Source organism: Zingiber officinale, chromosome 2A, assembly GCF_018446385.1.
Source record: "Zingiber officinale cultivar Zhangliang chromosome 2A, Zo_v1.1, whole genome shotgun sequence".
In the NCBI taxonomy this organism is placed as follows: Eukaryota; Viridiplantae; Streptophyta; class Magnoliopsida; order Zingiberales; family Zingiberaceae; genus Zingiber; species Zingiber officinale.
In genome coordinates, this window is record NC_055988.1 from 2,092,830 (window position 1) to 2,119,242 (window position 26,413).

General features: G+C 38.7%; 4 protein-coding genes across 5 annotated transcripts; 2 read left to right on the forward strand and 2 right to left on the reverse strand.

The window, feature by feature from the left end:
• Positions 1 to 438: 438 nt before the first annotated feature.
• LOC122044348 (histone H4) lies at positions 439 to 1,084 on the reverse strand. 2 transcript variants are annotated; one of them, XM_042604845.1, is made up of 2 exons: positions 1,046 to 1,084; positions 439 to 942 (listed from the first exon to the last, which is right to left on the reverse strand). In XM_042604845.1, the coding sequence occupies exon 2, from the start codon at positions 910 to 912 to the stop codon at positions 601 to 603; it is 312 nt and encodes a 103-aa protein (XP_042460779.1). In that variant the 5' UTR covers positions 913 to 942; positions 1,046 to 1,084; the 3' UTR covers positions 439 to 600. The 2 variants fall into 2 exon arrangements, with proteins under 2 accessions (XP_042460779.1, XP_042460780.1); XM_042604846.1 differs by having other exon boundaries at positions 439 to 956.
• A 9,177-nt stretch (positions 1,085 to 10,261) lies between these two features.
• Positions 10,262 to 10,986, forward strand: LOC122040501 (histone H2B-like). The gene has a single exon (XM_042599840.1). It carries the CDS (start codon positions 10,344 to 10,346, stop codon positions 10,821 to 10,823), a length of 480 nt encoding a protein of 159 aa, XP_042455774.1. The 5' UTR covers positions 10,262 to 10,343; the 3' UTR covers positions 10,824 to 10,986.
• Positions 10,987 to 11,300: 314 nt separating this feature from the next.
• Positions 11,301 to 15,997, forward strand: LOC122040502 (probable ADP-ribosylation factor GTPase-activating protein AGD6). Its single transcript, XM_042599841.1, has 3 exons — positions 11,301 to 12,233; positions 13,820 to 13,909; positions 15,363 to 15,997. The coding sequence occupies exons 1-3, from the start codon at positions 11,433 to 11,435 to the stop codon at positions 15,825 to 15,827; spliced, it is 1,356 nt and encodes a 451-aa protein (XP_042455775.1). The 5' UTR covers positions 11,301 to 11,432; the 3' UTR covers positions 15,828 to 15,997.
• Positions 15,998 to 16,064: 67 nt separating this feature from the next.
• On the reverse strand, positions 16,065 to 16,720 carry LOC122040504 (histone H2B-like). Its single transcript, XM_042599842.1, has one exon. The coding sequence runs from the start codon at positions 16,661 to 16,663 to the stop codon at positions 16,190 to 16,192; it is 474 nt and encodes a 157-aa protein (XP_042455776.1). The 5' UTR covers positions 16,664 to 16,720; the 3' UTR covers positions 16,065 to 16,189.
• Positions 16,721 to 26,413: the final 9,693 nt, after the last annotated feature.

Consider the following 26,413-nt stretch of genomic DNA (forward strand, 5'->3'; position numbering starts at 1 on the left):
TTTTAAAAAATATTAAAAATATATAAATCCACTAACAGGATCTGAGTTTTAAAAAATATTAAAGCATTGATAGTTTCTGATCCGGGCTACCGGTACGCAAATAAAAATTAGTTAAAATAAATTAAATTCAAATCTTAAATATTATGTTTTTAAAAAAATTATTATTATTATTTTAATATAATCGATTTTGATTTTAAAAATGCAGAATCAGTTAAACCGAACCGAAAAAAACTCATCACCGGCAGCCCCTCTCTCTCGTCTTGCATCACGTAGGAGGAGATCACCTTCAGTAGCCTGCGCTCCAACTCACAACGAAAGGAAGAATAGAGAAGGAGAAAGATTGCACAGGCTCTGGCTTTATATCTCAATAAAAACGAATTGGACAACAAAACATGCTCAATGAGAGATCATAAAAACATAGACAAAAGTAACAAGGAATAACTAGAAACATAGATCCATAAACCGAAGAAAAGAGAGAACAGATCAGCAGTTACACACAGCTTTGAACCAAAATTAAAAATTCTCACAATGCGAACGATTCGATCCAGTTTTGATCTTAGTCTTTTCTCGACAACAGAGGGGTTTAGAGTGCGAGCAGATCTAACCACCGAAACCATAGAGAGTCCTTCCCTGCCTCTTGAGGGCGTAGACAACGTCCATGGCGGTGACGGTCTTCCTCCGGGCGTGCTCGGTGTAGGTCACGGCGTCTCGGATCACGTTCTCGAGAAAGATCTTCAGGACGCCGCGGGTCTCCTCGTAGATGAGGCCGCTAATGCGCTTCACGCCGCCTCTCCTCGCGAGACGCCGGATCGCCGGCTTGGTTATGCCCTGGATGTTGTCTCGGAGGACCTTGCGGTGGCGCTTCGCCCCGCCCTTGCCCAAACCCTTGCCGCCCTTTCCTCGTCCCGACATGCTTCAGAATCAAGCGCGATCGAAGGATTTCTGAAGCAAAACAGCTTTACACACGATAAATCAACGGGAAAATTGCTCGTGAGCAATTGAAACGAACGATCGATCGAAGTAGGAGAGAGGGCTGCGTCCTTACCTATGGACTGCGTTGTTGGCGGAGACAAAGCAATGCAGGAGAATTGGGTTGTTGCGGTACTTATAGCGATGAAGCGAAACCGCGGATCCCTGGTAGGGACTTGGAGGTGATTTGAACCGTTGATTACGGAAACATGGACGGCGGATGATAGGTAAAGGGAACTCCCACGGATAGCTAGAGAATTTTATATAAAAAAACGCTCAATTTTGTTTTTAATCCAAAATATCAACGGTAAATTACGAAGAAAATTTTCAATTATCTGAATTACCTATCTTTATTATAAAATTACCAAATTAGGTACTTAATATCCATTTGACTCCTCCAGTCATTCCTATAGCAATCATTCGAACATATTTTTTTAACATAATTAAAAAATTCTAGATCAAAATTTCGATGCTCTCAATAAGATATATTAAATTAATATTTAAAAATATAAATATAATCAAGAGAATTAGACATAAACATATAATTATATAGAAAAGAGACGGATGACTCTCATATTTAGTTAAAAAATTAATATTATATATTTGAAAACTCTCATATCACTTTGATTGATCCAATCATTGTTCATTGCCAAAAAATAAAATGGATCGTGTGGTTAGAAACCTCATGACATAAATTATCCATTAGTATCACTTTTATTAGAAAATATCACGACTTGAAATATTAAGTATTGAATTTTAAAAATAAAATATATAATAATAAATGGATCAATTAAACCATAGGACATAAGTGAAGGCACTAAATTAAAATGGGGCATACAACCAAGAATGTTGGACTTCTTGGCCACTAGCTACAAGCACTTCCCGATTTACTGTGGTTACCGATAAGAAAATTTCGTGAAGCCAAGCCGATTACCCCTAGGGCTAATCAATTAGGCTAATTGAGTTTATTATTATCCTCCAGTCATTCCTATAGCAATCATTCGAACATATTTTTTTAACATAATTAAAAAATTCTAGGATCAAAATTTCAATGCTCTCAAGAAGATATATCAAATTAATATTTAAAAATATAAATATAATCAAGAGAATTAGACATAAAGATATAACTGTATAGAAAATAGGCAGATGACTCTCATATTTAGTTAAAAAATTAATATTATATATTTGAAAACTCTCATATCACTTTGATTGATCCAATCATTGTTCATTGTCAAAAAATGAAATGGATCGTGTGGTTAGAAAGCTCATGACATAAATTATCCATCGGTATCACTTTTATTAGAAAATATACTTGAAATATTAAGTATTGAATTTTAAAAATAAAATATATAATAATAAATAGATCAATTAAACCATAGGACATAAGTGAAGGCATTAAATTAAAATTGAATCGCTATGACGAATTTATAGAAATTTATTTTCAAATGGGACATACAACCAAGAATGTTGGGCTTCTTGGCCACCAGCTACAAGCGCTTCCCGATTTACCGTGGTTATCGATAAGAAAATTTCGTGAAGTCGAGCCGATTACCCCTAGGGCTAATCAATTAGGCTAATTGAGTTTATTATTATTTTTCAATTAAAACTGAATCGGATTTAAACTAAATCTAATTGGTAGGTGTGAATATAAGGATTATGTTGGCTTAAATTCGGATTGATTCGGAGTTGATTTGGTTAAGTCATATATGAACCAAGTTTAAGATTTAAGGATTTAAAATGAATTAGGATATTTTTAGAGAACACCTTCTATGTCATTTTTTTCTCTTCCTTTTCTTCGTACTCACGTAATCACGTTGCAATCCTGTCATACTATATGTCACACCTTTGCCTGTCTCTCTCTTTTATTTTTCACTTCATCTTTTTCCTTATTTACTTCTTCTCTTTCTCTTCTCCAACGGTAGTAAACCTATAACTTTTTCTTCTAAGTACAAAGTTCTCTTTTTTTCTCATTTCCCTTCTCCAACAAGTAAGAAATGCAACACCTGCTATCTTCTAGCAACAAGAGCAAACTTCAGCTTTTGCTTCTTCTTCCTCTTCTCGTGTTCTTTGGGGTTTTATTGGCACCGCAAGAATAGTCATATTTTGCCTTGCCTTCCTCTTTTTGTGTCATTGCAGAACTAACCAAAACTAGTCGAGGTTGCTAATGAAGAAGGTAAAGCTTTCCTCTTTTGCTTCCTCCTCTCTATCTTATCTTTTTTATTTTTCTCAAAAGCAATGGTCTTTGAAGAGTAGTAAGTTATCCCTTTCTTCTTTTATGTTTCATTAATTGAATAAGAGTTGTAAAGTATAAAACTTTATTTTATTAGGTTGCTAGTTAGGATGATTATTTAGATCACAATGAAGATCTCATACGTAAAAATGTTAAATATTATGAGAAAATGATATCACAAATGATTTTTCAATTTTGAGTGATAGATAAGTTTTGTAGATCGATGGATCCATGTTTCAACTAGAACTAAGGGTTATAGTCAAAATATTCAAATTTAAGTTCGTTTCAACCTCTTTAAATTCGAAATTTAGCTTTTAGATGGTGAAAATTAATCAACACTAATATTTAGAATTTTTAAAAATTGCCCCTTGGTTGAAAATCCTAGCTACGACACTGACTATACTAGCACATAGACCTAGAGAACTAGAATTTGTTGGGACACTTCGGAGCTAGAGAGGGAGTGAATACCTCGCTCACTTCGAAAGATGATGATTGCAGCGGAATACTTAAAGCAAGCTCTTCCAATGCTAACCAGATGAATTTACTTATTATCCACCTCAAACGAGATGACTAATCCAAGGATCTGACCCCCTCTCTCACACATCCACTATGAAAGAGCTCATTCTCGGAAATAATTCGGAGGCAGAAAAACGTCGTACAAGTTCACACACAAAGAAGATATAAGAAGAGAAAGATACAAGTTAATACAAATGAAATCTTACAAGATTTACAATGATAAAACTCTATCTTGGTCTTGTTAGGATGTATACTAAAAGTTTAGCTTTTGGTATAAACATTTATCTAAAAATAAGAATCACATTGGTCAAATGTCTACATTTATGATAAATGTAGTTGCTCAATTAATTTATATTGTAGATAACATGGTGTGTGGTGTCACACGCAGAAGATCATGTTATCAGTTCCTTATAAATTATAAACAGTAGCTCACGACCGAGATGGAAAGGAACAAACCATTGGAAGGTCGTAGTGTAATTAGATATTAGTTTATCTTAACTATATAATTACACTAGTACACTAAGAGTGTATTGAGTAGGACCATTTGAGGTCGTTCCTTTTATACTGACTTTATGAAGGAACAAAGACCTCAGTTATTATGGAAGTGTGTGATCTTAATCCTAATATAATAACAAGCACATATATTTGATATTTATTTCTTTAATTTATCAATGTGTGAGATTTAGTTCGATAAATCAATAAGCCCGATAAGTTGGGAAATGATATCACTTATAGTGTGTGTTGTTGATTATAGAAGGAAACTGTGTCCTAGTGATCTAGGTTGAGAATGTCCCCAAGAGGAGCTCATAAGGATTGTCATGTTAAATCATGCAGGTGGACTTAGTCCGACATGACGATGAAGTTGAGTGGTACTACTCTTGGAGCTAGATATTAATTAAGTGAGTTGTCAGTAACTTACTTAATTAGTGGACATTTGTTATCTTAAACACAGGGAGACTAACACACTCATAATAAGAAGGAGCCCAAAATGTAATTTGGAATTAGTGCGGGTTCAATAATAGTTCTCTAGTGGAATGAATTATTATTGATAAAATTAAGTTGTGTGTTTGGGGCGAACACGGGATGCTTAATTTTATCGGGAGACCAAAACCAATTCCTCCTCTCGGACCCTATCATAGCCTGTTAATTATAGAGTACTATACCCACATATACTCACCTTCTTACCCATCCCATAGGGGCCGACCAAGCTAGCTTGGAGACCAAGCTAGGGCCGGCCAAAGTTTGGTTCATGGGTGCTTCAAGGTGGTCGGCCCTAGCTTGGGTTCAAGCTTGGTGTGGCCGGCCCAAATTAAAATAAAAGGATTTTTATTTTTAAAAATTTTTCTTATGTGGATAACATGATTTAAAAGAGAGTTTAAAAATTTAAATCTTTCCTTTTATAAGATTCTACAAAAAATTAAGAGAAGAGTTAAATCTCTTTCCTTATTTGTAGATTAAAAGGTTGATTTTATTTTTGGTAAAAACTTTCTTTTTTAACCATGTTCATGATTTAAAAGAAAGTTTAAAAAATTAATAATTCTCTTTTATTAGTTTTTACAAAAGATTAAGAAAAGATTTGATATCTTTCCTTATTTGTAGATTGAAAGGAGATTTTAATTTTTAAGATAACTTTCCGGAAATTATCCACATGTTTAAAGAAATATTTAATTTATAAAATTTTCTTTTATTAACCAATCATGAAGGGATAAAAATTATTGGAGAATTTTTTAAATTTTCTGGAAACAAATTAGGAAGGTTTTAATTCTTGATTGAATTAAATTTCCTTTGCTTAATTGGTGTGGCCGACCATGTTGAAGAAAATTTGATTTTATATCAATTAAATTTATTTTTCATGGCAAAGGAATTAAGGAAGTTTTTTTTATTAAAATTTCCTTATTTGCCAAAACCAAAGATTATAAAAGAGGGGGTAGAGGTGCCTTCGTGACAAGAACTCTATTCTATTTTCTCCCTCTTTTTCTTCCTTGGTGTGGCCGGCCATCCTCTCCTCCTCTCTTCTCTTTGATGGTCGAACCTCATCCTTCTTGTGGAGATACATATGGTGGCCGGATCAAGTTTAGAGAAGAAGAAGAAGAAGAAGGAGAGAAAGAAAGCTTTGTTTTTAGCATCCCTTGGAGCATGGTGGTGGTGGCCGAACCTCTTTATCTTAGGAGAAGTTTTGATGGCCGAAACTTGCAAGGAAGAAGAAGGTGCTTGGTGGTTCTCATCTCGGAAGATCGTTGCCCACACAACGTCTGAGGTTAGAAGAGGAATACGGTAGAAGATCAAGAGGTCTTTCTAAAAGGTATAACTAGTATTTTTCCTTTCCGCATCATACTAGTTATTTTTGGAAATAATACTAAATACAAGAGGCATACGATTCTAGTATTTCGAATTTGTTTTCGATATTGTGTTCTTTGTTTTTTCTTTTCCTTGTGATTTGATTGTTCTTTTCGGTTGACCTAAAGTTATTTTAGGAAATTAAATATTAGCTTTCCTTAAATGGTTTTGTCTAGTCGGTGGTAGTTGTTCCCATATCCAAGAAGGTCATTGCCTCGCCACGTCAGTACTGGAAACTAATTATGGAAATTAATATTTAATGGAATTAATAACTTAGGTGATTTGGATCGAACGTGTTAAGTTCCGTAGGAGATCCAAGTCAAAACCTAAAAGAACAAATAGATTAAGTTTTGGATCAAACATGTTAAGTTCCGTAGGCGATCCAAAATTTAATTTAAAAGAACACATGGTAGCTAGGAAAAGGTTCAGACCTTTGTACAAAATTTTTGTACAGTGGAACCTCTAGGTTTTCCGAGTAGCAACCAACAGGTCTCTCCTTGCTTATAGACACTATTAGAGCAATCCCGATGGTCCGTGCACCCATGTGTTTTGGTGTTTGGGCAAAGGGTTTAAGTTAGGTTTACCCTTGTTATTTGATATGTGTATGTGAGTGTGCAGGTTTGCATGATACACATATGACTCAGGTTGATGACTTCGAGTCCGGTGAAGGATAGAGCATCCGAGGGATAATGGACAAGAGCCGAGAGAAGCAACTTCGAGACATACATGAATGATAACATTGAAACGAGCCGCAGGCTTGGATGCATCCGAGGGACGAGAGCTAGAAGAAGTAGGCTTGAAGACAAGAGGTCAAAGCTGCAACGAAGCGTCAAGTGAGTCATAAGGGTGAGGGTCCGAGTGCTGAGAGATTGTACTCGGGTACCAGTCGACTGGTGATTTCATCAGTCGACTGGTGTAGTCGACTAGGCAATTGACTGGGAGCGAACAGAATGTCTCTGTTCGCTCGGTCAGTATGGAGTAGTCGATTGGTACTTTTACCAGTCGACTGGTATCGAGCCGTTGTGTTGTAATGGTTGAATCTCCACATAGGACAGTCGACTGACATTTTCACCAGTCGACTGGTAGGCGGGGTTTTCCAACCCGCGACCTATATAACCAAGCCTTGGGAGTTTGGTCGAGGTTGACAAAATTGGACTTGGTTAAAGTCTAATTAATAGTCTATCAGTGCTCAAGGTTTCTCTTATGTCCAAGAGGTATTTGTGAGTTTGTGGCGAGGTTTCTCCATCCACAAGGAGTTTTAAGCTAGCAAGAGTTTCCGGGGGACTAATCTACCGACGGATTGAGAGATCGTCCACCTTATGGGCAACAATAGAGTATGAGCAAGCTATCTCCGAACCATGTTACATCAACGTGTATTGATTTGCATTTCCTTTCTTAGTTTTTAGTCTTTAGCTTTCGTATTTGTATTTAGTATTAGATTTTCGCTGTGCAACAAACAAATATGTAGGAAGCGATTAATTAGGGGCACGACTATTCAACCTCCCTTCTAGCCGACCACAAGATCTTCTAAAGACACCTCTTGATCAACTTGGAAGTACAACAACACTTCTTTCTAAGTCTCTAAGAACTAGTGTGTAGTTGTCGAGAATATGTGTATGGAGCTCTAATGAAACAGTGCATGAAAAACTCGTTTCTAAGGCTATTGTTGCCACCTTAATCGATTAAGAATTGTCTCGTTAATCGATTACTATGTCAGCAACCTGCATAACGACTAATTTTCTTAATCTTAATCGACTAACACAGTCGATTACACATGCCTAATCGACTAGCCTAATCGATTAGGCATGCTTTTGTTTGCACGAGAATGACTTGTAAGTATTCCCTGCTTAATCGCTTATCGTAGCTATTGTTTCCCACATAAATAACTTTAATCGATTAAGGTTTGCTGAATCGATTACCTTAATCGATTCAACTTCATTATGTTTCTCGCGATAATGAGCTTAAGTGATTAGGGTAATCGCTTAACTATAGTAATCGATTAGCCTAATCGATTATCAAAAACCCTAACTTCTAAACATAAGTCTAGGGATCCTTTGCCCAACATCTGATCAACCGTGACCTATTGGGACTCCTCCTTGCCTAACATCCGGTCAACCTTAACCTGCTGGAACTTCTTTACCAAGTGTTCGATCAGTACTTTGATTCACTTGAACTTTTCTGCTCGTACCAAGTATCCGGTCAATCCTTTGACTATCATGGACTTTCTTTCTCGTGCGAAGTATCTGATCATCCATTACCCACTTGGACTTCCACTTACTAAATGTCTAGTTAACTTTGACTCACCTAGATTTCAACTGTTTGACTTCACTCACCAAGACTTCTTCATTGTCTAACTTCACTCACTAGGGCTTTCCTACCTGCCTAGCTTCACTCACTAGGCTTTTCGCCTGGCTTCACTCACTAGGACTTTTTGCCTGGCTTCACTCATTAGGGTTTTTCACCCGACTTCACTCATTAGGATTTTCCAATCTGTCTGTTTTCACTCACTTGGGCTTTTCACCCGACTTAATTCACCAGGATTTTCCAATCTATCTATCTTCACTCACCAGGACTTTTTATATCTGCCTAACTTCATTCACTGAGGTTTTTGATCTCCTAGTTTCACTCGCTAGGATTTTCAATCTGTTTGGCTGCACTTACTAGAACTTTCCACACTAATTGTACGGTCACCACTGATTCACTTGGATTTTTTTTCTGCTAACATTCTCGTTGGACTTGCCCTTGCCTAAATTCCAATTAAGACTTTCCAGTGAAGTATTCGGTCAACATTGGCCTACTTAACTTCTGGTTAAACTTTGACTATCTATCTTTCATATAGACAATTACACTTGCAATCTCCATATATTATGAAACATCAAAACTCAAACATGACTCAAGCTTAGTCAATCTTGACTAAGGAGAAACTGCACCAATATAAATAACATGGAACCAATCATATATACTCGTCTAGTTCTATTGATTATATATATGTCCTCAAATATTAATTTGACATACTATATAGAGCAATAAATCTTTAAACACAAATTAATTTTTTAATCAATTATTACCATATTTATATGATAAATGTAACTCATTAGCAATTCATTTAAAAATATTTTTATAATCATAAAAATCTTATTTATGTTTCAAACAATCATTAATTTTCATATATTATACTAAATTTATATACGAAGGCATAGATATAATCAGGAGAATTAAACGAGCATATAAAACTACTTAATTCTATATTATTTTAAGATCTCTAGGTCTATCAATTAGTTTACTAAAATCGATTAATAGACTTAGTAAAATTAGAATGATATTAAATCAAGTCATACTCTTATAGTTCTTCTGATTATATTTATATCATTCATTATATATCAATTTGACATAATATATTAAGAGTAATAAATTTTTAAATACGAATGAGACTTTTTAATCGATTGTTATAGTATAGTAATTGATTCAACATGTTTTATTTGATGATCAATAATAGATTCACATTATTTTTTTTTGTTTTATGATTAAAAAATTTAATTAGTATTTAAATATCATTGTTTGTGATATCATGTATCAAAATTAATATTTAAAAATATATATAAAATCAAAAGAATTAAATGAATATATAATATTTTATTTTATATTATTTTAATTTTATAGGTCCCTTGATTAATTTTGACTGAAAGTGACTTATAAACTTAAAGACTTCATAATCATATCGAGTAACGTCTTTTAATTTTCTGATTTTGAGAATTGATATTGGATACGATTTGTTAATTTCAAAACTAGAAATTTATGTATTTTGAAAACGTTTCCATTCAGTTCAATAATTCGCCCAAATATTAAAGAGTGCAAAACTGGTTCGATCGACTATTTTTAATATTTTTAATAGAGTTTTTATAAAAGTTAAAAAGTTTCAATTTAAATAACAAAAAATGTATTTTATTTTAACATAATTTTACAGTTTTTTTTTCTGTAAGAAAAATATAAAATGAACTTTAATGAAGAATTTAAATTAAATAAGCGCTATGATATTTTATTGATGGTTAGCATAATAGCATTATTCCATATATATACTCAATGATCTTGACTGCCGATGCGGTTTATTGATTCCTGAATCCAACGATAAAGACACTGTACACCTCATCGATCCGGTCCTGAAACATTCTCCCCAATCACCGCCATCCTCTTCTTCAATATAAACTACCCGCCCATCAATTCTTTTCCATTCCTACCGCCTTCTCAATTTCTCTTCCGATCCCTCGTTCCTCTTTGTCGATCGCGATCTCCCATGGCGCCCAAGGCTGCCGAGAAGAAGCCAGCGGAGAAGAAACCCGCCGCCTCTGACAAGCCGGCGGAGGAGAAGGAGAAGAAGGCCGCTGCGGAGAAGGCACCGGCGGAGAAGAAGCCCAAGGTCGGCAAGCGCCTCCCATCCAAGGACAGCTCCGCTGCCTCCGGCGACAAGAAGAAGAAGAAGACGAAGGCGAAGAAGGGATCCGAGACCTATAAAATCTACATCTTCAGGGTGCTCAAGCAGGTTCACCCGGACATCGGGATCTCCAGCAAGGCCATGTCCATCATGAACTCCTTCATCAATGACATCTTCGAGAAGCTCGCCCAGGAGGCGGCCCGCCTGGCTCGCTACAACAAGAAGCCGACCATCACCTCCCGCGAGATCCAGACCTCCGTCCGCCTCGTTCTTCCGGGTGAACTCGCGAAGCATGCCGTCTCCGAAGGCACCAAATCCGTCACCAAGTTTACCAGTTCTTGAATTGACCTACTTCAATTGGTTCTCCGCTGATCCTGCCTGTGATCTCGATATCTAGGGTTTTTCTTGTTGGTCGTGTTACTTTCTTGGTAGTTTCTCAGTAGGTTGTCGATCATGTAACATTCTACTTCTCGTTTTTTATTACTCATAATTCTCTTGAATTTAATCTGCTATTTTTTTTTAAATTTTTTTGAAAACTCGTTAAATTAATGTCACAATTCAAATACAATTTGGCCGCCGGTGCCAACAAAGTAAAGTAGTCATATGGCCACCTCACCTCCCACTCAAGCAGGAAGCAAAATTTCACTTGGCCTCAGGAGTTTTTCTAATTTGTATTTTACCCTTGTATGATAAAAGGTGGAGGTGCGTTTTGTTAACTTTTGAAAATAGGGAGGGTATATTGAAAATGTTATAACAATTTGGGGTTAAAATCATATTTTCCGTTTAGGCGAACTGTCGGCGGTGGGCGAAAATATTAAGCCCTTTTGTCGCCGTCCCAAGCACACGAGAGAGGAGGAGATAGGCACGCCGGATCTCTAGAAGCCTCCTCCTCCTCCTCTCTCTGTCGCTTCCGTCTCCTTCCTTTTCACTCGGATCGATCTCGGATCTGTCATGGCGGCGGCGTCGCGACGTTTGCGCGATCTACAGGCGCGGCCGGGGAACAAGACTTGCGTCGACTGCGCGCAGAAGAACCCGCAGTGGGCATCGGTGTCCTACGGCGTATTTATGTGCCTCGAGTGCTCCGGGAAGCACCGCGGCCTCGGCGTCCACATCAGCTTTGTCCGCTCCGTCACCATGGACTCGTGGTCTGAGATCCAGCTGAAGAAGATGGAGGCCGGCGGGAATGATCGCCTCAACGCCTTTCTCGCCGGCTACGGAGTCGATAAGGAAACTGACATCGTGGCCAAGTACAACACCCGTGCCGCTTCCGTGTACCGCGACCGGATCCAGGCTCTCGCCGAGAGCAGACCCTGGCAGGACCCTCCGGTCGTCAAGGAAGCCCTCAATTCCGTGGGCAAAAGGCCGCCCTTGGGCCTGAATGGTGGGAATAGCAAGAAGTTGTCGAGCAACGGCGGGTGGGATAGCTGGGATGAAGACGGTTTCCACTCAGACGCGACGAGGAACCAGTCGGCAGGTGCTATTAGGGCTGGGACTGGCGGAGGATTTGGGGGATCGAAGCTAACTGCCATATCCATATCGACAGAGGAGAAATACACTAGGTCGCAGATGGAGGCATCGGCAGCTAACAAGGAAAGCTTCTTTATGAGGAAGATGGAGGAAAATGAATCTCGACCCGAAGGAATTCCACCATCACAAGGGGGGAAGTATGTGGGATTCGGGTCAGCACCTCCGCCTCAGAGGAACAATCCCCAAAGTGATGCGTTGCGGGACACGGTTTCCGTCGTCTCTCAGGTGATGAACAATCTACCTGAATCTTCTTTATAATATCATGGCTTTAAGTTCACGACTTTCTTGCCTATCTACTATCTCTATCTCTAGTAGAATATATTTCATGGAAAAGCTAATTTAATTGACAATGTACCATAGTGCTTTGCTATTTTCTCATAATTGTGACAACATTCTCTTTAAGAATCTCTAGGAAGACATACCGGTAGTCATTGCACATGCACCCTGTGCCATATGCTACTGAAATGGGTACTACTACATGAAGACCAAAACTTTTTTTTTTAACATAATTGTGCGTGCACACAAGTATATATTTGTATGTCAGTCAAAAATCTGACTTTGTATTTTCCCTTTCAAGTTTGATTCTAGCATATATATCATGAAATTTTACTGTTGCATACGTATCATTATAGTGTTTTATTGACTATTTGATCATTTTTTGCATTTGCTTCAATTGAGAACTATATACTCTCAAATAAATGTTTTAGGTTTATTAAAAGTATGATTCCTTACATACTTAGCAGCTTATTGGATTTTTAAGTGTTTGTATTTGTGAATTGATAAGAGACATAAACTGATAATTAGATCATTGAGATCAATATGATATATTTAGTTTCATGCAAGCGAAATAAATATTAGGCATCTAAGAATCTGTTATTTATTTTAAATTATTATCAACCGTTGCCAATAAAAATTTATCTGAAATATTTTGCATATTTTTTGACTTTGAAAGATCTCTTTTTCCACTAACACTTCTGAATCGCTCTACATATTGGCAGAGTGTGCTGAAAAAGAAAGCAAGAATCTGAATCACTTAACTGATCATCTAATACACTAATATCGACTTAACAAGTGAGGTCTTATTCTCAAATGGGTGTCCTAAGAGCATCCACAGTGGGAGCTCCTTCGCAGCTCCCACTGCGGAGTGGGAGGGAGCTTCTTCCCCATTTGGCAAGGAGCGGCTCCATCTGTATGGAGCTGCTCCTTCACCGCTTTTTTTATTTTTTTAATTAAAATAAGTTTTTTTAATTTAAATATAATATTAGAGATGCTTTTTTAATTACGAAAGAAATATATATGGTTTGAAGGTTTAAAAAATATGGGATCATGTCTATAATGTAAAATATGGAGGAGAAATGGGAATTATATATAGTGAAAAGTGTGGGACCCATGAAGGAGTTGTTGAGAGGTTTTTTGATAGTGGAAAAAGGTATGAGGTTTTTAACTTTTGATGTGGTGCAGACGTGGCAACGAAGGAGCTCTCAATAATGGGCTCTAACCGCTGTGGATGCCCTAATGTGTGCCACATATGCATAACATCACCTAGCATAATAACTATTTGGCAGATATGCCACATGCATCACATCACTTTTCCATCAAATATAGTACTGAAATTAACTAAATCTGTTATATGTGCTTCTAACACCAACCTATTATTGTATGGTTATCACATTTGTATTAGGTAACAAAATTTTAAGTTGACCTTTCAGTTATGCTCAATTGAATTTTGTTGTTGTCGTTAGTATTTGAATGAATAACTTACAACCGATGCTAAGAAAATAAATTGACTGACTACTTGCTCATATCAATAGGGTTTTGGCCGACTATCCTTAGTTGCAAGCTCTGCTGCACAATCTGCTGCTAATGTTGTTCAAGCAGGAACAAAGGAGCTGTCATCCAAGGTACTGCTACTTCTTGTATAGATTTTACTGACAGTATGCTGTGCACACGCATTCTACTATGTCAGATACTGCTATTTTATCTTTGTTGTCTTTGCAATTAGCAGTGAAAAATAAAAAATAAAAAAAAAAAAAAAACTTAGTTTCACTTATGACCTTGGTGGTGTTTTCCATAACAAACAGACAACTGTTAGTTCAATTAATTCTCGACTTAGACAACTAAGTTCCTACATGACTTGCTATAAGATTTTTCTTGACATAACTGTATGGAAAAGTTAGGCTGCATTTGGTTTGCCCGTTTTCTAAAAATAGAAAATTACTTTTAGACATTTTATATTTTTCCAAAAAATAGTATCTAATTTTTTAGAAAGCATACATAGAAAATGCAAATCAAATATCATTTTTCATAAATACGTATTTTTCAGAAAATAAAAATGGAAAACGTATAAATCAAATGCATCCTTAGTTTCCTCCATGTGTCCATATTCCTATGGATCCACTCTTAATTATCAGATTAAAATGTTTGTTGAATTAACAGCATTTGTTTTAATTGAGCTATTTAGAATCATTGTGACATTAAAAAAATTACTATAGTTTTTTTTTATTCTAAAGTTAGGTATGACCATTGTTTTTCCCAATCATGTTGGATCCAGGATTTGAAATGATATATTGGTTCAGAGTCAAATGGAGTATGAAGTGTTTCATGTTCTTTTTTATTTTTTCCTTATGTGATTGATGCCGAAGGAAGTTAGTACAATTTGACAATGTCTCCATTATGGTTCGTACCTTCTGCAGAGTTTCATAAGTAAGCTTTTTAGGTTAATGGAGTTCATCCATTAGCTGCACTAGTTATGTTAAGGTGTTAACCTTGGACCAAATTGGGATCCTCAAAGCTACTAAATAGTCTAAATTCCACAAATTAGGCGTACAGGATTCAAGAGGACTTTGTATAACTTCATGTTCGATGACACTTTTAAGGATCTTGACAATGCTAGTTTAGTACATCCAATGTCAAGATTACTTTGGCATTGAATGATTGTTGGAAGTGACAAGGTTAAGTAGATAAAGTCATTTGATTTGGGTGTGTGAAAGTTTTGTGAATGTTACTTTTGCCATTTATTCTAAAAGCTCGAGCTATTAAGAAAGACACAAAATTAAATATTTCTGTTCTTAATGCTCCATGAGCAAGCATACTTGATTCGACTAGCTCAGCTCATAAATAGATGAGATTTTAGTTTTAACATAGACATAATTTCAACTCAGCTCTTTCACCATGTTAAAATTAATTGGGTAACTAAAAATCTAAAAGCTTGATCTATCAGGAAAAAAACCAGACTTGATTTTCTTAACAAGGATAAAGAGATGATTGATGTCTTGTTTTTCAATGTGAACTTGGTTTTTTGTTTTGCTTATCTTAGTTCTTGTTGTGTTGTAATTGCTGATTTGATAACACCAGATGAAAGAGTCAGGGTACGATCAGAAAGTCACTGAAACAGTTGGTGTGGTAACTGCCAAAACCACTGAACTCGGGCAGAAGACTTGGGGAATCATGAGAGGCGTCATGGCAATCGCGTCGCAGAAAGTCGAGGAATACACCAAAGAAGGTATCGACTGGAAGATGGACAAGTGGCCTCCCCGCGACGAGAACCCCAGCAACAACAGCTACTATGAAAAATTTGTGCAAGAAAATTCAAACAAACACTACAACTCCATCAGCCCCTGGGACGACTGGGACGATAAGGAGGTCAAAGAAGAGCCGAGCAATGGAAAGCAAAGCAGCGAAGGCTGGGCAGCTTGGGACAATGAAGCAAAGAATGACGACGAATATGGCAATTACAAGTACAATTACAATTCATCAAACAAGGCTTCCCAGCAAAATGGGCACTCTGTTTCGCAGTGGTCAGAAGGTGGATTTATCTGAGATCGTATCAAATCTTTTCTTACTAACATTTGGTGGAAACACTTAAATTTCATAGTGTCCGAAATTGTGGGTTTTTCTTATGATGAACTGCATCTGCATTTTGTAATCTTTGCTCTTTACTCTTTATTTTAAAATTATTATAAAATTGATGTGTTATTGTTTTTTTCCTACTGACTGATATTTTTGTATGATATTTGAAGACCTGACATTAAAACATGACAATGTTTACAATCAAGATTAGAAAAAGTCATGGGAAAATAGCGGGTAAATTCAACGAAACTTTGGGGAGAAAATCAGAAAGTACTATATTACAAACCCTAGATAACGAGATCAATGAGGAAACAATTTTGACGTAGCTCAATTCAAGAACTGGTGAACTTGGTGACGGCCTTGGTACCCTCAGAGACGGCATGCTTCGCGAGCTCACCGGGAAGGACCAGGCGGACGGAGGTCTGGATCTCGCGGGAGGTGATGGTCGGCTTCTTGTTGTAGCGAGCCAGGCGGGCTGCCTCCTGGGCGAGCTTCTCGAAGATGTCATTGATGAAGGAGTTCATGATGGACATGGCCTTGCTGGAGATCCCGATGTCGGGATGAACTTGCTTGAGCACCTTGAAGATGTAGATCCTATAGGTCTCGGAACTCTTCTTCACCTTCTTCTTTTTCTTGTCGACGCCAGCAGCGGAGCCGTCCTTGGATGGGAGGCGCTTGCCGGCCTTAGGCTTCTTTTCCGCCGGCGCCTTCTCCGCAGCGGCCTTCTTCTCCTTCTCCTCCGCCTGCTTGTCGGAGGCGGCGGGCTTCTTCTCCGCGGGCTTCTTCTCCGCGGCCTTGGGCGCCATTGGGATCGTTATCGACGAAGGAGCGAGGAATCGAAACAGAGATCGAGATGGCGTTTGGAGATGGGAACGAATCGATGGGTGGGTAGTTTATATAGAGAGAAGAGCGGTGATTGGGGAGAATGATTCGTGACCGGATCGATGAGTTGTCTACTGTCTTCATCGTTAGATTCATAAATAATGTAAACAATATCGACGGTCAGGATTGTTGAGTATAATTGACCAAGGATCCCCCGGACCCGAAACCGCATCCAATCCGGCCAATTCAATTAAGGCCCAATAGAAAATTGTAGTCGGGCTTAATTCAAGGCCCAATAAGTGGTGCAGGCTATATGGCCTAATTAGCAGAGAAGCAAGGATACTAATCGAACCCGTCCATTTACAAATAAACAAACAAACATTGTAAAATGGACGGGTTCAATTAGTTCACAAGTATGGAATTGGACGACGTCAACAAACAAGACTTTAAGATGTGCATTCGTCTGCGATCCGAACATTGAATTACAAAACCTTTCGATGATCATAAATTTTGGATGCTCCATCTTTACGTCCAAGGCAGCTTGATCTGGAACATTACTAGCCATGCATACAATCCCAGCTATGGCAGGTCAATTAATCGAAAGGAGAAAAGAAAAGGATTGAGCCGATCGACTAGAGACACCATGCAAGATCTTAACGAATCCTAAGAAGATTAGGGCACATTTGACTTGCGAGTTTTCTATTTTTATTTTCTAAAAAATATGTATTTTTTGAAAAATTATGTTTGATTTATATTTTTTATATCTATTTTCTAAAAAATATAGATAATATTTTCTGAAAAAAATAGCTACTAAAGGAACATCCTCCTCTTTACAAACAATCTAGTAGTGCCAAAACTCCAGTCGAAATCTAGTCTCAAATCACTAAAAATACTCTAAAACTGTGTAGATAGGTGGATTGGACCCTAGCCGAATCAATCTGGATTGCAGAGTAGCCATCATAGAGTGGATTGTTCAATAGGCAACTTTGAACTTGATAGTTTCCATGATAAAGATAGAGTCTTGTGTAAAGGATATTTATGACATATATATAGACATTTTATAATGTAGCAAAAGGTAATTAAGTTCACTCCAGACACTATTTATAACCCGTCCCCATTTTATACTGCAAGGTTGGAACCGCCAACCTAGCGGCCCACTCAACCCGGCCCCACAAGTATGAGAGGGAGTAAATCACGGTGAATACGGGCCCAGCTATGACATGGCGGTCTTAGGTGTTTAGCACGGACAGATATTGATGTTATCGCAATTGCTGCCGCAGACCCTCGACCTCTCGACTCATGCTGCAAGAATCCATGTCATAACCAGTTGATCCCGCCCGTGGGGGCGCCCGTCCCCATTTTATAGCTAACACAATATGATGTCAATATCTCATCAAATATCTAATTATCCATGTAACAATTAACATTCTAGAGTATATAACAAATAATGAAACCATATAAAATGTGGAATAAATCTTCAAGAAGAATGAGACCTTTTGAAAACAAAAACAAAAAGATAAATTTTCTAATCGCACATTCATCAAAGTTCAAAATAATATCATTACCGTCGAAAAGTACATCAAAATATAAGTACCAACATCCTAATTAAAATATCTAATCCATTTTAATTTGGATAGATCTCAGAGAGCTTTTTCACCACATAATTTCTCATAAAATGTCTTTGGCAATGCGTTGTCAACTTTGTGTTCATCCTTGAGAATGTACTCTCCAACATCCATAATTTCTTACTCAGATAATTAAAAAAGTTCTATAAGCTCATCATATATTTTCATTTTTCTATCACTACTTTTGGTTTGTTTCTTGAAATATGTGGAAATTCTTTTTATCTCCTCATTAGTCTCAATGACATACTTTGCATCTCTTCCACTAAGTCACCTAGAACATCATTAGACTTTCATTTTTTTTTTCTGATGGTTGACTTCTTGTTTGATGGATAAATTGATGAATTTGGAGTCTCAGGTTTCCTTATTATTTGGTTGTCATAATTAGATTCTTCATCTCCGTGACCTTCAATATGTTTGTCTTTTTCACACTCAAACGTGTCAGTCTTTTCATCGCATAAATTTATCTAGTCTAATGCATCTGGGGTTTCTGCACTAGCTTATGTGATGCAATATTTCCCCCACACAAACATCAGTGCTCTGTTTACTTGGAGGCATAGATTTAGGAAGGAAAGGAATCATTGAAGGAAAAAAAATCCTTTTGGGAATGGAAGAGAAAAGAAAAAGAACGAAAGGGAAGAGAAAAGAAGGAAGAGAGAAAGGCCCATCTCTCCCTCACCTCAAAATCCTTCCTCTCTGTATCCTCGAAACATCAATCTTCGATTTGCAAAAGTAGCCAATCCACCCTTACAACTGGAAGTAGAAGTATCAACCTCATTTGCTTCTTCGTGAAGAAGCCTCCCTCTAATTACAAGCAAAGTAAGCTCCGATTTCTGTTCCCAAATATTTCTAATCCTTGTTTCTTCTGTGATGGTTCGATCTCAAGCGGTCGTGCTCGCAAGCGGTTGTGAGTGGCTGTGAGCACTTCATATTTCAAAATACAAATATGATTTTTTAAAAATAACTTGGTCGGGAAATCTTAAGATCTTCACTTTTTTCGATTTCCATGGCTGCAGGTTTGGTTTTGATGGGAAACACTTCAGATTTCATTCATAATATAAATTCGTGTCTTGCTTTATTCATCTTCTTAAGACAAGCCCTCAGTTGACAGTGATTCGAAGAATCTTTTTTGCTTGTATGTTCCTTTGTTTTTCTTCTTTTTTGTTCTTGATTCGATTTGAGGTTGAGGGAAAAAGGAGAATGACCAAACTGCAACACCTGCTCGGGAAGCAACACGATGAGTAAAAGGAGGACAAAGAGGCGGTAGCAACTTCTCAGATCGAATTTCAGTACCCTGTTCGAATCCAAACTCTTGGTGAGAAAAATTTGTGTGCTGCTGAATCAAGCAAGGACGAGGAATGAGCTATTCTTGTCGTAAGAGGAGGGTCGTCAGCGACTCTAGAGGTTGAGGACAAGGTGGGAGCGAGATTGAGGACAAGAACGCGAGGTTGAGGACAGGGATGCAAGAGATGCGATGGGAACACGCTCCACCTGATTTTGGGTGGATAAAAAATTGTTAACAAATTGATCAGCGGATGATTTCATAAATTCATTCATCCATTATTTCATAACAAGTAAACGTGGGAAAGGATAAATAATCCATCCCTCCTTATAAAATAAACAACGAAAAGTTTTTCGCGTGGAAAATTTTCCTCAGTTTGTGAATCTGTCTTTCTAAGTAAATTGACCACAAGTCATCAAGATAGGAGACTCTTTATTCCTTAAATTAGTAGCAACCAGATGACTCTAAATTAAAAATATATCGTTAGCAAAAAAAAACTCCAATCATCAAAGAAATGAAAAAAACACAAAAATAGAAAATGTTACCTTAATCCAACTATCAAAGACATCTTTTTTTTAGAGTGTATGCTGAAAGTCTAAGCTTTTGTAGACATTTATTTTGAATAAAGAATCACATTTGGTCAAATTATCTACATTTATTTGTAGTTGTTCAATTAATTTATATTGTAGATAACATAGTATGTGGTGTCACATACAGAAGATAATGTTATCAGTACCTTATAAATTATAAACAGTAGCTCACGACTAAGATGGAAAGAAACAAACCATTGAAATAGTCATAGTGTAATTAGGTATTAGTTTATCTTAATTATATAATTACACTAGTACACTTAGAGTGTATTGAGTAGGACCATTAGAGGTCATTTCTTTTATACTGACTTTATAAAGGAACTGATCCTGTCCGAATGCTGAACCAACGGACGCTGGGCACGTGGCGCTCCCCGGCTGCTGACGTGGATCTTTGACTGGTTGCACGAAGCTCCGGCGAACCTGCACAGAAGTCGGGCCGGGAAGGGGTTCCCGGCGGCGACCCTCCGACGCTCAAGTCAGGCAAGCAAGTAGTAAAAAAAGTGGCTCCAAAGGTGCATTACGCGTACCTCCGGCGAAGCATGAGGCTCTTTATATAGAGCGGTGAAAGAGCTCCTGCACATCCACCGAGGCGCATACGTGTCCGTAGCCCATACCTCGGTATGTGTCTGTCAGAAAGCTTACCTGACGCCATACTGCTACAGTCCAAGCATGTCTCCGATGGGACAACAGAACACCTCGTTGTCAGACTGGGAGTATGGCCTAGCCATAGGACTTGACAGCTGTCAGAAGATGTTCTTGTCCTTCTCTACCGACCACAGGCTAGGGCGCCCGGCAGGCCGGCTGGATGGGGAGTACACTCCGACTCCCGCTCGGTGATACACGTCCGACCTCATCTTCCCGGCGAAGACCCTCATCTTACGCGCCGGCCGAACGGCACTCACATCACATCCGGCCTGCCGTTGGCATCGCTATGCTGGGGATATTTTCGGTAGGGTGCTATGGAGGGACTGTTTAGCAGTATGTCACATGATGGCTTTGGCCGAGCGTGCGGCCCGATCGGCCCTGCGATCCTGTCCGCTGAGCGCCGGAACCCTGACTTTCGACAGGGCGCCTTTAACCATCAACTGGACACCGACCGGCCGCCTAGTCGATCGAACCCACCCTTCTCCGGCCGGCCACCTGCCACTTTGACTTCCACGTGGCGTTGACCCCACCGGACGGGGGGGCCTCTGTTCTTACAACCGGATCACTTGCCTCCCCTTCAAGTCTAGTCGAAGGAGGCGATTAGTCCGACTGACTGGACTGTTAGCCTGGCCGGGCGGCGCCTTCAGGCACCCCTAATCCGCTCGGCTTTTCACAGGGATGGCCTTTAAGGTTAGTCAACAGCAACCTTCATCGATTCTCCTCGTACCCCGTGCTAATCTTTGACATTAAGGCTGAGCATGCGCTCATTAAATGCCTCGAATGGCTTAACGCCACATGGCGAACTATCGTCATCGTACGGCGGAGGCGGTGTGGTGCTTTGATGGGATCGAGGCGGTTCGAAATGGACGACGCGATGTGCACTTTGATTCCTGTGACTGGATCCAACGGTAAAGGCCTCCCGGCCTCCACCCTATAAAATCTTCGTTTGCTCCACCGTTGCCTCACTCCTCCTTGCGCGTGCCCCCAGTTATTCGTCTCGTTCTAGAGCTCCGGCGATCGTGTTCTCCTGCTTTCGCTGATCCTCGGTGTTCTTCCCTCGATCCTCTTTTTTTTCCGTAAGATTCTCTCCTTTTCTTTCTCGTCTCCGGTACTTTATTCGCATTTCTTTCCCCAGTTTTCGCTTTCAGGGTGCTCTTTTCACTTGATACCGTCTTTCTTCTACCTTTCTGCCTTTTTGATTTCTCCCGCTCGGATCATGACTAGTTCTTCTCATCCTGAAGACCAGCCCCTCGGTCCATGGTACACTACCATGCAGTCCCGATTCGAACAGCGGGACTTCGATGTTCTGACAGACAATTTTGAAATCCCAGATGATTTCGAAATTCGTTTAGCCGGTCCTTCCGCTCGCCCGCACAAGCCGCCGCGTGGAGCTTTCTGTGTCTTCCGCGACCAGTTTACTGCCGGTCTGTGTTTCCCTGTACATCCGTTCATCATAGATGTTTGTAATTTTTTCGGTGTGCCGCTCGGCAGTCTGGTACCCAACACCTTTCGTCTCCTCTGTGGTGTTGTTGTTTTGTTCAAGATTCACAACATCCCCCTCCGACCGGAGGTCTTTTTTTATTTCTATTATCCCAAGCAAGCTGAGCGGGGCACTTTCATGTTCCAAGCTCGGCCCGGCTTAGTCTTCTTCAACAAACTACCCTCTTCCAATAAACATTGGAAGGAGTATTTTTTCTACATCCGTATGCCCGATCGGGCCAACTTCCCGACCTAGTGGCAGGTCAGCCTACCTCCCCCTCCCGAGCTGAAGAAATTCAAGACCCGACCGGACTACCTCCATGCTGCAAATATGCTAGCCGGCCTGCGCCTTGACATCAAAAAGCTGCTTCACGAAGGAGTGATGTATATCTTCGGCCTGAGTCCCATACGGACTTGTTAGAGTGTATACTAAAAGCCTAGCTTTTGGTATAAACATTTATCTAGAAATAAGAATCACATTGGTTAAATGTCTACATTTGTGATAAATGTAGTTGTTCAATTAATTTATATTGTAGATAACATGGTGTGTGGTGTCACACATAGAGGATCATGTTATCAGTACCTTATAAATTATAAACAGTAGCTCACGACCAAGATGGAAAGGAACAAACCATTTGAAGGTCGTAGTGTAATTAGGTATTAGTTTATTTTAATTATATAATTACACTAGTACACTTAGAGTGTATTGAGTAGGACCATTAGAGGTCATTTCTTTTATACTGACTTTATAAAGGAACTGATCCTGTCCGAATGCTGAACCAACGGACGCTGGGCACGTGGCGCTCCCCGGCTGCTGACGTGGATCTTCGACTGGTTGCACGAAGCTCCGGCGAACCTGCACAGAAGTCGGGCCGGGAAGGGGTTCCCGGCTGTGACCCTCCGACGCTCAAGTCAGGCAAGCAAGTAGTGAAAAAAGTGGCTCCAAAGGTGCATTACGCGTACCTCCGGCGAAGCATGAGGCTCTTTATATAGAGCGGTGAAAGAGCTCCTGCACATCCACCGAGGCGCATACGTGTCCGTAGCCCATACCTCGGTATGTGTCTGTCAGAAAGCTTACCTGACGCCATACTGCTACAGTCCAAGCATGTCTCCGATGGGACAACAGAACACCCCAAATTTCATGATTTGGAGTTCTAAAAGACCTTATTAAAATCTAGAAATGTTTTAGAAAATTTCTAGAGATTTTTAGGAATTTATAGAGTATTTTTATGTAATTTTTGGAGTTCGTTTGGTATTTTTACCAAACGGAAGAAGTTAAAAAAAAAGAAAAAAAAAGAAAGTATTGAAGCCGGGTTTTGAACCCAAGACCTCGGACTTAGCCCGTGTCTTAACCGAACCCAACCAACCAACTGGTCTGCAAAGGTTTTGTTAATTATATATGGAATAAAATGTATATAAGGTATAGTTAGGAACATTGGAAATAAATCGAAACGGAAAGTGCGCGGCTAAGGAATCGAAACCGTGACCTTAGAGTTGGTCAAAATCTGGCTGACCAAGTGATCCAGCCGTCGGTTTTGTTTAGAAAAGGTAAGAAAATTTATTAATAAGTTAACAGAATATGAGGTTATAAGAGAGGAGAACTTAAGGCCTTAATTTTCCGTAACCTAAACCTAATTCTTTTCCCTCCTCCCGATTCCGTCTGCGTGCGGCGTTTCTGCTCGGGCGACAGCGAAGGAGCTGGGTTTTTGGTCTCCGGCAGCCAGCCTAGGATCAAAGCCGAGAGTCTTCTACACCATTGTGATCTTCTCGTCGAGGAGAGCTTGTGGGCACGAGGAGGAACCGGGAACTCAAGTATCTCGGGAACCCTAGAGCCGCCTTTCTCTTTCGGTAGTAAGCTCAAGAACAGCAAGGTAAGTCGCTACTCACCTGCGGTAAGAGTTGCTCCGATTTTGCTTTGGTGATTCCTTGTTTCCTTGAGTTTTGCCGTGAAGAAACTTGTTTTTGTTTGCTGCCGCGAACCCTAAATAAAGAAGAGAAGAATTAGTTCAGTTTAGGCATGAAGGACAGATTTGATTTAGGTTTTAGCTTCCTTCTTTGATTGGGATTGCTTGCTGCCGTGAGTTGCTTGCTTTAGATTTTGTTGGATTCTGTTCTGTTTGTGAATGTGCCGTGAGTTTTATAAAGAAGATTGTTCTTCCCTTTTAAAGCTTTCGGATTTGTTGTAAAGAATCTCGGAATTTCTAGGGATTTAGTTTCTTCTTGCCTTAGAATTTTGTTGTGAAGATTGATGATTTAGGGTTGCTGCCGTGTATCACATAAAGAAGATAAAAGGGGGTTTTGGTTGGATTAGGTTTTGGATTTGTGCTGTAATGTTTTGTTCAGCATAACATTCATTTTTTTTTGGTTCCCCGCCATACCACAGTTCCAGGAGGAATTGTTTCCCTAGTTTCCAGATTTTGATTTGTAGGGAGTTTTGGTTGCCTTGCAAAAGTTTAAGTTGAGAATTTGATTACATAGGTTGTGTTTTAAATTTTACAGCAAGCTTAACTTGATCTCTCCATAGTAGCATTGGACTTAGGCTGTACATAACCAGTAGATGAGTTTTCCTTCTTGCTACATACCTTGTTTCCATGGAGAGGCTTGGTTTGCATTCCTATATAGATGAATTAGGTTGAACTCTTCTGGAAACAAATTAGTTGATGGCATTGCTAAAGTTATGAGCACGGTCTAGTAGTACTGGAATTTTCTTTATAAACATGTTATGCTTGCTGGAATCTTGTGATAGATTAGTAATTCAGTTTCGAGTTAGGTTGCAATTAATTGGACATGTACAGTAGGCGTTAAGCATTTCAGATTCTTGCATCAAATATCTAGTTTCCTTTGAATTTCAGTTTATTTCCTTTAGCAAGTGCAGATTTTGTTAAGCTAGTATGCAGATTTATATTAAGCTATTATGCAGATTTTTATCAAGCCAGTATGCAGATTTTTGTTAAGCATTAGTGCAGATTTTTGATAAGTATTGTATGTGCAGATTTCTTTTGTATTCTATGCATGATTATGTGTTACATAGTTAGTTTCATTCATAGATGCATAAGAAAGATAAAGAAAAGTATAAGAAAGATAAAGAAAAGAAAGAAAAGGCCGAGGCCTTAAGTAGATCCCAAAGTCAAGACTTTAGAGATTTTGGCACACAAGGTGTCTATTAAAATGTCAAGGCATTTAAAGAAGAAGTGATTAAGATTATAAGTATTTTACTTTTAAGAAGAGGCTAGTACCCGACTTCCGAGGTTGTCGTTAAACAAATCCAGGTGTCCAATTCCGAGGTCTTGGCCCTGGTAGACCGAGGTCTGCTCTTTTAGGATTGGTGGCTCGCTACCCCAACCTATTAGGGAACGCGCATAAGATGGTACTATGCCTGGGCCCAAGAAGAAGTTGATTATTATTTTGAAGTATTATAAGTATAAGCTTTTGAACTAATAAAACAATGTGTTTACAAAAGTTTACAAGTATTAAAGAATAAGTTTAAATAAGTGAAATAAAAGAATAAGTTTTTAAGTAAGTTTAATAAGAATCAGAAAGTGTTTAGAATTCAGAAAGTTAAATTCTTTATGCTAGCATGATAGTATAGACTTGTCTTACATGTTTAGCCTTTCAGTATGTTTCTTTACTATTAGAAGAGCATGAGTTAGCTTACTGTTATTTGCTATTTATGAGCATGAGTAGCTTTACATGTTAGCATTCAGTTTTAGCATGTTTTTATTTATATACATGCACATCGAGTTTTTGTGAGTTAGATAGCACTTACTAAGTAAATTTTGCTTATAGACTACACTTCCTCTTACTGCAGATACAGGAAAGGAAAAGATATAGAAAGGAAGGCGACAAGGAGGTGTTCGAGGGATGTGTGATGCCAGGACTATGGAAGCCTTGGGACTTAGTTTAAGAATTTATTAAGAATGTATTAGATGAGTCATTTAGTCTTCCGCTGTTAGTTAACTGTATGTTTTTATTTTGTTTCCGCTATTTATTACTTGCATGCTTTGATTTCATTAAACTGCGTGGTGATGTTATTCCTTTTGGTTGTGAAAATATATGTTCCAGCCGCCTGTGGCTGAGTATAGTTTGTTTGTATTGTTGATTTGGTCACCGGTACAG

Coding starts and splice junctions, on each gene's coding strand:
- LOC122040504 (XM_042599842.1), bottom strand. CDS start 16,663: ATGGCGCCCAAGGCCGCGGAGAAGAAGCCCGCGGAGAAGAAGCCCGCC.
- LOC122040501 (XM_042599840.1), top strand. CDS start 10,344: ATGGCGCCCAAGGCTGCCGAGAAGAAGCCAGCGGAGAAGAAACCCGCC.
- LOC122040502 (XM_042599841.1), top strand. CDS start 11,433: ATGGCGGCGGCGTCGCGACGTTTGCGCGATCTACAGGCGCGGCCGGGG. Junction 12,234..13,819: donor CGGTTTCCGTCGTCTCTCAG/GTGATGAACAAT, acceptor TCATATCAATAG/GGTTTTGGCCGACTATCCTT. Junction 13,910..15,362: donor CAAAGGAGCTGTCATCCAAG/GTACTGCTACTT, acceptor TGATAACACCAG/ATGAAAGAGTCAGGGTACGA.
- LOC122044348 (XM_042604845.1), bottom strand. CDS start 912: ATGTCGGGACGAGGAAAGGGCGGCAAGGGTTTGGGCAAGGGCGGGGCG.